Here is a 14720-nt window from a genome sequence, read left to right on the forward strand (position 1 = left end):
CAAGTGCCTTGTTATAGAGGCTGACGTTTTGATGTCTACTAATCCTTCTCGGTTTCGCCTGAAAAAAAGAATGGGAACACGGCCGGGGATGCCGGCTTGCCTCCGGGAATCCCGACCGGGAACAACCTAACGGGATTCCCGGAGGCCACCGGAAATTCCTGTCCTCCATCAGATCACTTGTCACGGACTCCGCGATCCGTCGTTGCGCCACACGGTTGCGAACCGCCAAAGCGCACCACGCGATGCTGCGAGGCTGCCAAGTATATGGGTATCGTGTGCCGCGCCAGTAGTGGAACGACGTTTCGAGCGCATTAGCTCAGCGATGAAAAATAAGATGTACGTTCTGCCATTGGTCCATTATTATTTCAGTCGCCTCTCGTAATATATTATCCGCAGACAGAAAGTATATATATATGCTTGACAGCGTGTAGCGATCTCCGCAAACCTTCTCAGTTGTACCACGATGGCCCTGCAGCTTTCAATGCATTGAGCTAACAGTGATCCGCATATAGCGTACCATATGAACGCATGTTTGCGCATACAAACGACTTCTTGCCGGTAATTTTTACATTCCATATCTCATGCGCTCGCTAGAGCATTGTGCGTGCTTGCGGTACAAATGTCAGGAACCACGAATGTCGACACCAAGGTTGTCTTTAGGGCTAAATATTGCACCTGAGGTGAGCGTATATTTTAAATAATTCCCACATTTCCTTTTTTTAACGAAACGTATTTGTACTTATCCTCGCTTTGTCTCTAAGGCTGTCATATTAAATATTCTGCGGTTAGTTATCCGTAAATGAACTAAATGGTTGGTGGACAGGGCTCGAACGACAGCAACGAGCCATGGTCGCCTATACCTTTGGGCTCAAACCTGATCGCACCGCACAATACACTTTATTGCTCCCTTTCTCTCTCTCTAGTTCCGTGCATATTTACCAGCGCACATACTTTTTGTTTATTTTTCTTACTGCAGATTACACATGGCAATTGTGTGAAACATCGTTCACGCGAGGACATCCTATAAAAGATCACCGCAGCTGTTGCTATCGCAACAAGGTCTCGGTGTGTGTATACTGGATTTCTTTTCCATATATGATTTAATTATTTAGTTGGTTAGTTAGTTGAAGCTTAACAATTACGCAGAAGTCGTTTTATAGAGGATAACAAAAAAAAAAAAAACTAGTGAAATCAATGAACACGACCTCAATCAGTGACACTGTGTATGATGTTCTTTCAATGCGGCCGCCAATTGTTTAGTGAAAAAGCCTTGTCTAATCAGGCCATACGTGCACAACGAGAATATTGTTGCACATTCACTAATGTGAATGCGCAACAAAAGGGCTCTCCCATGTTCCGCCAATCAACTCGGTGCTGTGCTTGCTGCGGCCGCGTTATCCCTGCAAACGTATCTCATCTGCCCACCAAAATTCCTGCCTCCACCTCGCGCCCCTGCCACGGCTTACAAGTTCCCGGAATTTTCGTATTTGGGCTGGATTTACGATTTTTGCTAATGTGTGAACCGAATATTTTTATTTTTATTCATTTATTTGCATCTATCTCGATTTTTCGCTCACGGACAACACAACATTTTTTTCGATGACAACCATCGATGCCGACACCAACGCCTGCACAAGAATTTACGAGCTCTTTAAAGGAACACTAAAGAGCAAAACGATTTTTCTCGCATTAGTAAAGTAGTCTTCCACGATACCAAAAACACCACGCTTTCTGCGCGAAGACGCTTAATAAGGGAGATAACGCGCAAAAAGAAAATACAGATGGCGACGCCACCTTGGAATTCCCGCACCATTTGCCGTGACGTCACATATTTTTGACGGCGCCTGCTTGGGCCTACGTAGTTCCTAATCGGTTAAATCGAAGTACATTGTCCTCTGAGGGGGCCAGATACTTGACATAACGAGTTTGTGGAAATGTCGTCGAGCCAGTAGCGCCAAAATACGTTAAATGCTCTTTGAAGTCTTTTACGTCACGAATTACAAAGTTCGGCGGGAAATTTAAGAATGAAACTTTGAACTTGGTTTTCTCCTCTAATGATAAACCTATGGTGGTGAAATAAACTACACATGAGTTCTCCGAGCACACTTTATCAATTTAAACCAATTAATTGTTTCTCTTTAGTGTCCCTTTAACGCTGTCGCGTTAAAACGCCGCCAACCGAGGCTGCCGACCTTACCGCGTGTTTTGGAGCCCTTTGAAGCTTAGTCATCTACAAAGGTACGGAGTCGCAAAGGTCGTATCCGGGCTTCACTATATAAAGGCGTCACTGGTTTCACCTGTCTGTCACGTGACGTTACGACCGTCGTCCTAGGTGGACTTGTTTTTTTCCCGTCTCGTGTTGCGGGGTACAATGTCAGGTCTGACACGAGGTGTTGCATCACGACACCTCGGATGTACTCTGAGCGGGATCACCGTTAAAAGGATACACCCGAGTGCAGAGTACGTGTAAGTTCCGTCGATATATTTTTCTTTTAATCGCTGCAGTTTCGAGTGCAACATTTGTTGTCGGTGATAGTTCAACTACGCGTGCGAGGCAGCGGCGCGCGGCATTTGACTATCGTTGCTTTTGCCAGGCTTCTCAATCTTGGTTGTGGCTCTAACATATTTCACCGCGCCAGCGCCTAGCCTATACTCCGTTTCACACGTCAGGTGCAACACTGCAGAGCCCAGCGAGACTCGTTGCAGTAAGTGCGTTCGCACCAACAAATAGTTCGCTGTCTTCACCGTCCAGAATGTGCTTTCTTTTTCTTTTTTTAGGCTGAGTAATACCTGAAGAGTTTTCGTGCCTTAGAAAGAAACTCTGTTACACGGCTCTCAATAAGTCGTTCCGCATCAATTAAAGGGTCACTAAAGAGATAAAACGATTTTTGTCCGATTAGTGAATTACTCTTTCACAATTCCAGAATCACTGCGCTTGCCGCGAGAAGAGGCTTGGTAAGCGAGAAAACGCGCAAAAAGAAAATACGGGGGGTGACGCCTGCTTGAAATTCCGCCACCAAACGCCGTGACGTCATATATTCTGAGGGTGTCTGCTATGCCTTACTCATCTTTTAATCGGTAAAAATAAGGTACACTGCCGTCTGAGGGAGCCATCCATTTGACGTGCGAAGTTTCAGGAAATTTAGTTGGACCGAGTTTGTCAAAATACGAAAAATACGCATTGAAATCTGTGACCTCACGCGCGGAGATTTCGGCGCGAAATTTAAAAGATAAAACTCTGACCTCGATTTCCTCCTCTTTTAATAAAGCTATGATGGTGAATTCAACGAAATTAGAGCTCTCGGAGCACAAGTTATCGATCTAAGCCAATTCAGTGTCTCACTTTAGTGCCCCTTTAACGTTTCGTTGTTTTGCGTTTCTCGTATTTCACTTGTAATCCGTCGCGGCGCGTCGCGCGCAGGCTCCTGCTCAGCTCGCTCGAGCATTCGAAACCGACAAAAACAGACGCACGGAGTTATACAATTTACTGACGGAAATTCTTGCGCAGCCTAAACAACGTTGCACCTTATGGGTGAAACGGAGTGTAGACTCGTCTGACGTGGCGAAACACGGGCGAAAGGCGCGCCGCTCCCCTCAAGCTTTCTGTACTTGGTGTTGCATTTGCCTCCAAGATCGGCCCACCTGTGACCACGATCAGCGATCTCAGTTCATGACGTCATGATTTGACGTCATGATAGCGTCACAAATTCGGTGTTGTGTGACGTCATTACGTTAAGTTCGCTCGTTCGAAGGTGGTCAGGCGGTTATTATTACAATAGTAAGTTGGGCTAGTTGGTACGGTGGCATGTTTGTGTACAGCGCGAGGATCGACGAAGATCATCAGATAGCGCTGTGGACAGCGCTCGTCCGTGTCCCTTCTGTTCTTGCCGTCTTCGTCGATCCTCGCGCTGTACACAAACAGATTATTATCACTATTTTTTAGATGCGAAGCATCTTATGGCAGAGTTCAATCCGGTGGTGGTGTGCGGCGTGACCACCCCTACTGCGCTTGCGCGAACCCTCTCCACACACCTCCTCTCCCATTTCCCCCCTCACTCCTTCCCATCTCCCCTTCCCCACTTCCACTGTCTCCCTCCCCACACTGCCTCCACCTCTCCCTCCCTCTCTCTTCCCCCTCTCCACTTCCCCTCTGAAACGCGGGCTCGACATGCCGAAACACTGCTACGCATCGCCTCATGCTCCCCTTAAGCGGAGATGGTGTGATTTTTTACGTTCTTGGACGGACGCGGACGGACGCCACAAAAGATTGGAGGATGCTTGAGCTTCGCCTTCAAGAGTACGACGCGATAGCATAATCTGGCCCCGTTCGCATCGTCTTCTCAATCGCTAGCCTGCCTTCGCTTCTTCGTGGACATCTCAACTGTGCCGCAAAAAAAAAAAATAAAAAAGAACGTGTGCGCGCATAACATTGGCCGTTTCAAACTATCCTAGAATGCCTACTGCAAGTGCAGTTGCGAAGTGGCCACTACGCCGTAATCCTTCCTTTTACGAATTCGCGAAGTAATCACTACGCGTCCGTAAGGCAACCCGCCCTCCTTGTTGATGATGATGGTGGCGATTAATTACGTCTGAGCGCGTCATGATGAGTGGACTTTTGAATGACCAATTCTTTGCGCAGTTAACATGTTTTGACGCCTGGTATGATTGTACGCCTCTGCCACGAAATATTACTTGCGTTAAGAAGATTTCTCGAACTACATGACATTCGTATAGGCAATGTTTTTTTTTTTTTCTCGAAACCTTTTCAAGCACTGGCACGCTTTGTGGTAGAACACCTGCTGCCACGCAGAAGACCTGGGTTCGATTTCAACTCAAGCCGAATATTTTTTATTTATTTGCATTTATCTCGATCGTTAGTTCCCAGAAAACGCTGATTTTTCGCTCACAACCAACGACGCGGACACCGACGCCGACACCACAATTTCTGCGGAACGAGCTCTTTAAACGGACACTAAAGAGAAACAATGAATCGGTTTAGATTGATAAATTGTACATTGAGAACTATAATGTCAATTTCTCCATGATATGTGTGTTAATAAAGAGAAAATGAAGTTCAAAGTTTCATTTTTAAGTTTCGCGCCAGAATCTCCACGCGTGACGCCACGGATTTCAAAGTGTATTTATCGTATTTTCGCGGCATTGGCTCAGCAAAATTTCCTCAAACTTAATATTTTAACTCTATGGCCCCTTCAGAGGACAGTGCACTTCATTTTTACCGTTTGGGAACTACGTAGGCCCTAGTAGGCGCTGTCGAAATATGTGACGTCACGGATAATGGTACGGGAACTTCAAGGTGGCGTCGCCACCCACATTTTCTTTTTGCGCGATTTCTAGCTTACTGAGCGTCTTCTCGCAGCAAGCGCGGTGTTTTTGGTATCGTGAAAGAGTACTTTGCTAATACGATCGTTTGCTAATATCGTTTGCTAATAAATCGTTTGCTCTTTAGTGTCCCGTTAACGCTACCGCGTTAGAATGAAGCAGGTGAGCCACTTACAGCCCCGCGGTTGGTAGGCGTGCACTTCATTTCTTAGAGTCGTGCAATGCATTTTTTGTTCGAAACGCAAGCGCTTTCTCTCTGTTATTAAACTACAAGGTTTATCGGAAAATAAAAGTTCGTCGTTTCTGTCTGAAATATTGCACTCGGCTAAGAACTGATGTCAGAATCCCCGACAAAATTTGGCGGGACGTTCATGATTTGGTCCTGAGCCCAGCGACACAAGTCTGCATAAGAAAAACAAGGATCTTGAGCACGGTAGTTCGCTTATAATGTCGTGAATATGAAGTAGTGTTGTCGTCAGAATTATTCTAAACACAATCTAGCTATCTTGAACCTTCTGTCTGTTGCGTAGTGACTACTGGAACGGCTTTGTGCCCTCCCATGGTACACTGCAGAATGCTGTAAAGAACTCGCAGGGTTCTTTATACGTTCGCTTAAGGCGACTCGAAGGCGGAATCCATCTTGGACTCTTTCGTCTCAGTCAATGTATTGATCTTCCCTCGCCCCTCTGTGAAAGCTTTCAGCACCTAACGTGATGTAGCGCTGCCTCCTTGATGCGCTCACCTTTGACCAAGCGACGATGTCATGTGGTGACGTCATCGCGTGACGTAACGTTCTGTGGCGTTATAATGACGTCACACATTTGACAATGTGCGACGTCATATGGGGATGTCATCACGTGATGATTTTTTTGCATCGTCCGTGTCGACGCAAGACGCCGACGGTCAATTTTCGCATTTGATGAGGCATACAAGGCGTTTGCCTTGATAAATCTTGAAGTTTTTTCTAAACGAAAATATTTTTATAAAGCCATAGCGGCACTCAAGCGTTCGATCGACGGCGGCGCCGCAGAAGAGTTTTGCAAAGCTTACTCCTGCACGAATGAGTGAAATGCTTATCGGTCGTACCTTTACTAACAAGGAGGAACAGGGATGGAGGCTCAATAATCCGAAAAGATGGCCGCCACAACCACACGTCCGAAGAGGTTAAATAATTTGATTGACAGGAGCGGTGGGACGCGTTGCCCACTCGCCAAAGTTTGTCGCACTGGGGAGTGGTTCCCAGTAATCGCCGACCCGCCCAGCTGGCATAAAAAAAAAGTTTCCCACACCAGCCGTCATGGCTGTGAGCGGCGCTAGCTAACCCTCCCAGGATTAGACAAACAAATGAAGGGACAGAAACTCACAGGGTCCTTTACGCATTCGCCTAAGACGACTCGAAGGCCAAAGCCATCGCCTTCTTTTTCTTCAGTCGATGTATTGATCCTCCCGCGTCCCCCTCCGAAAGCTTTGTGCACCTAACGTGGTTTTGCACTGCCTCCAGGATCGGAGGCATCGCAAGCTTTTCTCACCTCATCTGGATTCGCACTGACTCTGTGATAGGCCCACCTTTGACCAAGCAACCACGTCATGTGATGACGTCGCCATGTGACGCGGCCATGTGCGACGTCATGATTACGTGCTGTGACGTCCATGATGACGTCACATGGTGACGTTATCACGTGATGACTTTTGCGTCACTCGTGTTGACGCCGCCGACACGGGACGCCGACGCCGCCAACGGTCAATTTTCGCGTTTGATGAGGCATCTGAGCCTTTGGCTTCAATAATGTGGATGGGAAATCGACCTCCTCTGTCGTTGAGTTGTTGGAGCGTCGGACGCTTTATGCGAAGGTTGCAGGTTCGGTCCCTGCCGGCGGCAAGCTGATATTTTCGTCCACTTTAGTTCCCTTCCATTTATGTCGTAATCGCTACAGTACAGTCAAAACCTGCAATTAATGTCCCTTATATGTTCCTTAGCTTCACTGTCTGTTACTTTCATTATAGGTTTGCGGCTATCGAGTATCGCGGAAAGGGCGCGCGATGGAAGGCGCTGAGCCAGGTCCAAGCCGGATCTGCGGTAGGCCTAAGCTGTGTGCAACGCCAGATGAGGATTAGCAAGCACGAAATGAGACGACTTTCTATGCATGTCTTCGTCACATAGCAAGGCGCATATGCGCCATCGCTTTCAAGTCGTGTTAGGCAAGTGCGTAAGGGAACCGCGTAATTTATTTCGCTTCGTCAATGCCAAATACGGAGATACAGTTTCACGCCTCTAAAACAAAACGGCCCGTATAATGACGTATCCCGTTACGATTCGGCTATATTTAGAGTATTACGGTCCTATAGGACGGTAAGACGACGTATACGACGAAGTGACCTTCACAACAAAGGATTTTGAAGGTCTGAGCGCTTCGTTTAAGGGCGTTTTACTGCATTCTATTTGGCACGCTCGAAGAGCATGGCACGATGGAATGCAGGCGAAATATATGTCGTTTTTTTACTTTATAATAATTGCGGACGCACGCTGCGCATAACTGTTATTCCCCTCTAACAAGCCATAGAAACGTAACAGCAGCAACAACAGCAATAATGTTAATAGTAGTAATATTAGTAGTAAAATGAATTGACGCAGCCAAGATTAAGCAATCTGGCGGCGTATGCGTGGGGTCCGAGAGCGGCCTGTCGTCAAGCCGACTAATCGGTCGTCATACGAAAAGTCGGTCAAGGCACAATCGAAGTTTTCTTCTTTCTTTTTTTTTTGTGGCATCTGAGCGAGGCTTTGAATATCCCGTTTATCATCGCTTTCTTATTCTGTCGTACGCTTGCTTTGTTTCTGGGCTGTCCTTTCCATCTTCCTTTGTGACCCTTTTTATACTTAAATTTAGGTTCCGGGTTAAGGAACCCCAGGGGCGGCGGCCTTTCCAGGGGTGTAGTTTGGGAGTTCAACCTGAGACGACCCCCCCCGCCCCCCGGAATTCTTACAATATGTATGTGTATATGTCAGTACGCTCCAGTGTTAAAGGGAACACTTAAATGAGCACATTTAACATTGCTCGCCCCTTAACTGCCAATGAATGTGGAAACATTGTCAGTGCACGGAACTAGTCTGTTCAAAGTAGTCAGCACATAAGCCACTGCGCTTTTGTAAGAGAGCGATGTCCGAACATACCTTGCACGCAAGTGTTCCCTTTAAAAGTGGACCCGCCTGTACACGCGTACACGCTTACATAAAGGGTGTCGAAACCCCCCTACCCACTTCGAAATAAACTTCTGGCCTTGCCCTGCCCAGGTTGTCAAAATCAATGCGGATCACGCCACTACGCCACGCCTCATGATGCAACAGTTTTGGCACGTAAAACGCGCGCGTTCGGCTATCGCTGGCGTCGCTTCCCCCTTGGGGCGAAACTGTGATTTTTTTCTTTTCAGTCGATTGTACCGATCCCGCCCGAAGGATTTCCGCGCCCAACGTGGTTTTGCACTGCCTCCGGGATTGGAGTAATTGGAAGCTTTCTGCACTTCACGTGGTTTTGTAGTGCCTCCGTGATCGGCCCAGCTTTGACCAAGAGACGTTGTCATATGATGACGCCGTGATGTAACGTCACAGTGACGTCAGTATGACGTCAGACTTTGGCGACATGTGACATCATGATTACGTCATAACATGATGTTGCTTTTTCTGCCTCACTCGTGTTGACACCGCCATCGGTCCCTTTTCGCGTTTGATGACGCATTTTTAAGGCTTTCGCCTGAATAAAAAAAGATTAGTTGCAGCAGAAGCGTGTTCACAGCTTCCGACAAGTCGTCGTGCTGTTGAGACCGCAACTCTACCTCGACCTATAGACGTGGGTCAGTTGCGGGCTATGCCGTAAAGCGGTGCTACCTCTGCCTTGTCAGCGATCAGTTGAGGAGACGTGTTTCGACTCAACCCTACCTCGACCTTTGACACAGGCTCGACCGCAGGCAATGCCACGCTCTGCATTGCGGGGATCTACCGGGAGATCCGGGACGTCCGTAAGAGCAGCGTGCGTACGACTACGCCGAAAGGTCACCACTTGGAACCCCGAAGGGTCGAGCGGTACCACAGATAGCGCTCGTCCCAACCTAACCTGGGTCGCAGTTTGTGACACCACAGCTCCTGCCGGGCGACAAATTCGAATCAAGCCTAACGAGGGCGTGTATTAACCCTCGTCAGCGTTCGCACCCGCCGCCTCCCTGCTCGGCAACGGGAGATCTCGAAACAAGGCGCGTTGCGATTGATCTTGACCACTCATTCACCGAACAGGTGGGGATACCGGAGCGCGGGGACGTTATGAATGGTGTGAAGAGGAAATACACATGGTTCCTTCATTTGCCTTAAAGGACTCGAAGGCGAAAGCCATGTTATTTTTTGCTTGTCCGTCAGTCGCATTCAGTCGATTGTATGCCATCACTCTTCAGTCGATTTTATATATGCCACGGGTGGGGACTTACTATAGGTACACCGAGCGATACCAGCATTCCACGGGCGAGAATTAGTGACAGGACAACATCAACTGATTATAAGTGATAATGAAGTCCTGTTATACATAGATGATATTTCATCAGTTGTCCAACCACCAGTAAAAATTAAGCTATTTGCAGATGACTGCCTAATCTATTGTCCGGTATCATGCAGAGAAGATCAACTTAAAATCAATCAGTGCTTACAAACCTTAAACTTATGGTGTTCTAAATGGGGTATGGAAATCAACATTAAGCAATCCACTTACACACACATTACAAAAAAGAAGGAAGTGCTTTCGTTCGCGTATAACATAGGTGATAATATGCTGGTGAAAGTATGTAGTTTTAAATACTTGGGTATAACTATAACAGATAAATTTAACTGGCGTACTCATATCGAAAACATTTGTCAGTCAGCATATCAAAAGTTGTACTTCCTATGAAGGAAATTAGGCCAAACCACGAAAGATATCAAGCTGCTTGCCTACAAAACGTATGTCCGTCCGAAGTTGGAATACGCTAGCGCTCTGTGGAGTCCACATCAAAAGGTTTTAAAAAATAAACTAGAACGCATTCAGAGAATGTCAGCTCGCTTTATCTGCTCGAAATATCGAAGAAGGGACTCTGTAACTGAAATGTTGAAAGTATGTCAATTAGAAACGCTAGAATTAAGAAGGCGGAAACAGAGATTGAAAATGCTTTTCCAGATTTTACATGCAGGGGTGAAAATAAACAGGGATGATTATTTGACGTGCTCTTACAAAAGGTTTCCAAGAACAACACGCAGTACATTCATGCAACCAATACACGTTCGAACAGATTTATTCCAATTTTCCTTCTTTCCTGATGCTATTAAAATGTAGAATGAATTACCGAATGATGTGGTGCAGAAAAGTACTTTGAGTGAATTTGAGGTTGCTCTTGACAGGCATTTTGTTGAAAATGTATAGATTATTAGTGTTCATATGTGTTTCCTTGCAAATGTTCCATAAGTCATAAATATTATGTTGCAAATGTTATGAGTGAAAAACATGTAACTGTGTGTCTCATACAAGTGGGCTATATGTTACGGAATTTATCTTACAAATGCTCTTCAAATATTTATGCAATCTTGTGCAACTCAATACTTCACCCTCCCTGTAATGACCCTCAAGTGAGGGTTAACAGTATGACTAAATAAATAAATAAAATAAATAAAATAAGGATAATCAAATATAAGGTGAGGTGAATTAAAGTGAATCATTTGTTGGAGTGAATTAACGTAAATTAAGGTGAGTCGAACGTCATTTAATGTGAATCAGCGTTTGAAATGAATAAACGTTGGCTGGTTGGTTGATGACGTGTAACGTTCAAAGGTGACTCAGGCACTGAGAGACGCCGTAGTGGATTGCTCCCGATAATTTCGACCATCTGGGGTTCATTAACGAGCACTAACTTCGCACACCTACACGGACCTCGAGCATATCACCTCCATCGAAATGCGACCGCCGAGGCCAGGATCGAATCCGCGTGTTTCGGGTCAGCAGCCAAGCACCATAACCACTGAGTCACCGCGGTGGCAAAGTTAATTAAAGGTGAATCAAATGTAGATTAACCATGGATCGAACGCCGTGAGAGCATAGCCTTCCGCCTGTGCTTTCCTTAGCACATGCTAGATGGACTGCCGATTTTTACTATGTGGTAGGGATATTTAGCGAGCGCTTATCCTTCTCAGCAACGTCAAATTTTGAAATTTTCGTTCATGTTCCTAGGGTACATCAATATAATTGATAAACTACAAAGTGCCTTGCACCAGAACCATCACCTTGTCACTTGCTCATACACGAGCATATATTTTCTTTTTATTTTTTCTCCTTTTCCTGCCCTCCTGCTCCTAGGGCCTTTCTCTTTTCAATATTCTTAGAGTAGCATGTAGACATCTTTATACACGCCGGCAGAATTCTCTGTTCTTCAATAAAGAGCTTTCGCTCTTTTTCTCTCTCGCTCTCACACTCACATATCCACACGCGCCCAAACACGAGGATGTGTACCTCATGGCTTTGAAGCGTGGCAGTCGTTTAACATGCGTTGGATTGTAGATTGAGCGGCGGGCTCAAGGTTTTGTCTGATTGCTTCTCTAATTAGATAAATTCTCTAAACTCTAAATTCTCTAAAGATAAATTCTCTAATTGCTTCATGCCGGCGTTCTTCTGCTTATAAAACTTTCGCAAAAGCAAAAAAAGACAATTTCATCCGCTCGTTTAGCTCGTGATAATTAGTGAGAAGATCATGGGTACGCGACCCGAGCAATTAACACTTCGAAGGAAGCTGGCAGCGCAACGATCCTTTTCTTTTGTTGTTTTTCTTTAATCGCTGCGAAACACACGAAGACGTAGGGCGCATTACTGCCGACTATGCCAATGCACAGTTTAGAAATTTTAATTGAACGTTTCACCGCAAATTCTCGAGCACATACCGCAATTGCGCAAGCATACTAACTCTACAAAAAGAAAAGAAGACACTAAGAAAGTGCAATCATAGAAGTGACCCATACCATGTTCAGGAACAGGGACAACAACTTCATTAATTTTCATTTTTGTTCATCAGAAAGTACAAGCTAAAATGACTTGCTTTGATGTGGAGCTAGATGCTTGCGACACCTTATGTGAGTGTGTACCAATGAACAAGACACTTTTTTTTTGCAATTTTTGAGAAAGTCAGCACCTCGACTCAAGTGTACTCCTGCACCATGACTGGGAATAAAAAAGAATGAATTTGCGAATGTGTTGTACGCATCCCGTGCACTCTGGATACAACTTGGAGAGAAATGTGCGCTTGGGAACGGTGAAGTGCACAGTGAACCCTTGGCAGTGAACGCTGTCCATTGAACTGCTATTTTGCTTGTTTCAGCTTGCGCCATTTGATCGGTTTACTTTATTTTATTTTAAGGTAACCATTCTTCTTGTTCTTTTTTTTGTTTTTTTTTTTGCTGCACAATATAGAGAAACAGAGTAGCCAAGGATCTACACACATAAATGCTTCCACGGCAGTCAATTTATAACAGGACAGAAGCGGCACCAGGCGAGGGGGTAATCCACAATAAATGATAAGATAAGGAACCGAAATAATGATATTGAGCCTCACTCCACGCGTTTAGGAAAACGAAATATGCATTATTATTGTTTTTGTGAGCGAACTGGAGGAATTGACTTTATCTACAAACGCTGCATAGAGGTGTTCATTTGAGCACACACGTCCGTGCAGTCTGATCGAGAAAGTGTTTATCTTTTTTGAAAATCGGAACAAACTGGTGGACGATGAGAATATAATTTACGACGAGTTGTGTTCCTAGACTGCTTGTTTTTTGGCTTGAACAGACACACGCGTCAAACGAAAATTTTTTTTTTTGAACATCGTGTAATGAAAACGCTGCTGTACGCGTAACACGCAAATTCCGCTATGCGAGTATTCTTGACATTGAGAACTAGGTGCACGTAGGGCTAATAAGAATCTGCAAAATATCTCGCGAAATAATTGATAAAATATGCACCTACGTTAAAGTTTATTTGCACTGTGCACTAAATGCTCTAGTGCACGTTAATTATTCGTGTATTCTTAAGATCGAACACCCGATATACCTGCAGCTCATATGAATCTACACACAAAATACTTTTTTTTTCAACCAAGACATTTGTTCTAAGTAGATTTCGAACGTTCCTTACTTGAATTCCTGCTGGAGCTCATTGCAATAGGAATGACGAAGCCGGTTGCCATCTCATGCGAAGGCGCAGAACCCTTCGTCACTTCCACCGTAGTCGATGAGTCCTTTGTCCTCCGAAGTTGAAAATACACAGAGCCCAGAAAACTCAAACTTAATGCCGATAATGACACGATGCTACAGAAGCAGCAGCAGTCAAACGCTGAACGACTCCGTGCGCGACAAGCAAAAAAGACCGGCGTCTCTGTTTTGCGCGTGACTCTTTAAGGATCCCCTCGCGCTCGTACGCGTCACAACAGCGAGCTACGCAGCTCGAACTAAGCAGGGAACCGGCGACAAAAGGTAGACGGCAACATCCATCAAGAGAGCCGCTGACGCGAGACTGCGTGTAAAACCGCGCTTCTCTTTTCGTTCGGAGCGCAACGAGCGCCGGTCATCCGAGCGACTCAGAAAACGCTCTCTTTTTTACACCCTCGCCTTCCGAAAGATCTCTTGCCGACAACCACACACCGACGTCCAACCAACCCGGTACGTTTGTACCCGCCAACGTTACGCACCACTCTCACCGGTGCTCGCCTTTCCGGAACCCCGTTCGGTTCTCTCCGTAACATTACATATAGCACCTGCCCGCGTTTCTTCTAATATATTGGTTCTTGAGGAGAAGGTGAGTTCGACACGATTGCCTTATTGGAGTTGTACGCTTTGCGCCCTTCCACACATCACCTAACTTGCCTCTCTCACGGCTTCGTTTTTCTCTTTGGCTCGGAGGAGCACGCGGTGCGCATTGCGAACGCCCGACGTCTCTCCGTCTTTTTTTCTTGCCTCACATTTTCTTTTTCGTTCTCCTAAGTATAGGAAACGTACGCCACCCGCTGGGAGGGGGTGCGTACTAGGAGGCGATGCGTACCGCTCATTGAGTCTCCGGACATGAACGAGAAGACACTTTTTACTACGCGGTGTACATGGTACGGCAGCGCGCGCTGTTGCCACGCTATAGACGCCCGGATACCCGTTGTCTCAAGGTTTGATCCGTCCGAGTTGTCTGCTCCGGGGGGCCTAGCCAGAAATGTTTTTTCGGGGGTTGGGGGGTTGGAGGGATGGTTAATCACCCTATGTATATGTTCGTGAGTGTTTGTATGCGTGCGTGTATTATACACTTGTATAATTGAAAAATTTTGGGGGTGATTCAACTTCTCCCCCC

General features: G+C 46.0%; 1 protein-coding gene across 1 annotated transcript in view; it reads right to left on the minus strand.

Moving 5' to 3' along the window:
- LOC119372099 (solute carrier family 2, facilitated glucose transporter member 10) overlaps nt 1-13909 on the minus strand; it is a 90255-nt gene extending 76346 nt beyond the window's left edge. The window contains exon 1 of the mRNA XM_037642558.2: nt 13524-13909. Within this exon, the coding sequence (XP_037498486.1) occupies nt 13524-13575 (52 nt within the window). The 5' untranslated portion in view covers nt 13576-13909. The remainder of the gene's footprint in view (nt 1-13523) is intronic.
- Nucleotides 13910-14720: the final 811 nt, after the last annotated feature.

Source organism: Rhipicephalus sanguineus, chromosome 10 (assembly GCF_013339695.2).
Source record: "Rhipicephalus sanguineus isolate Rsan-2018 chromosome 10, BIME_Rsan_1.4, whole genome shotgun sequence".
Taxonomy (NCBI): Eukaryota; Metazoa; Arthropoda; class Arachnida; order Ixodida; family Ixodidae; genus Rhipicephalus; species Rhipicephalus sanguineus.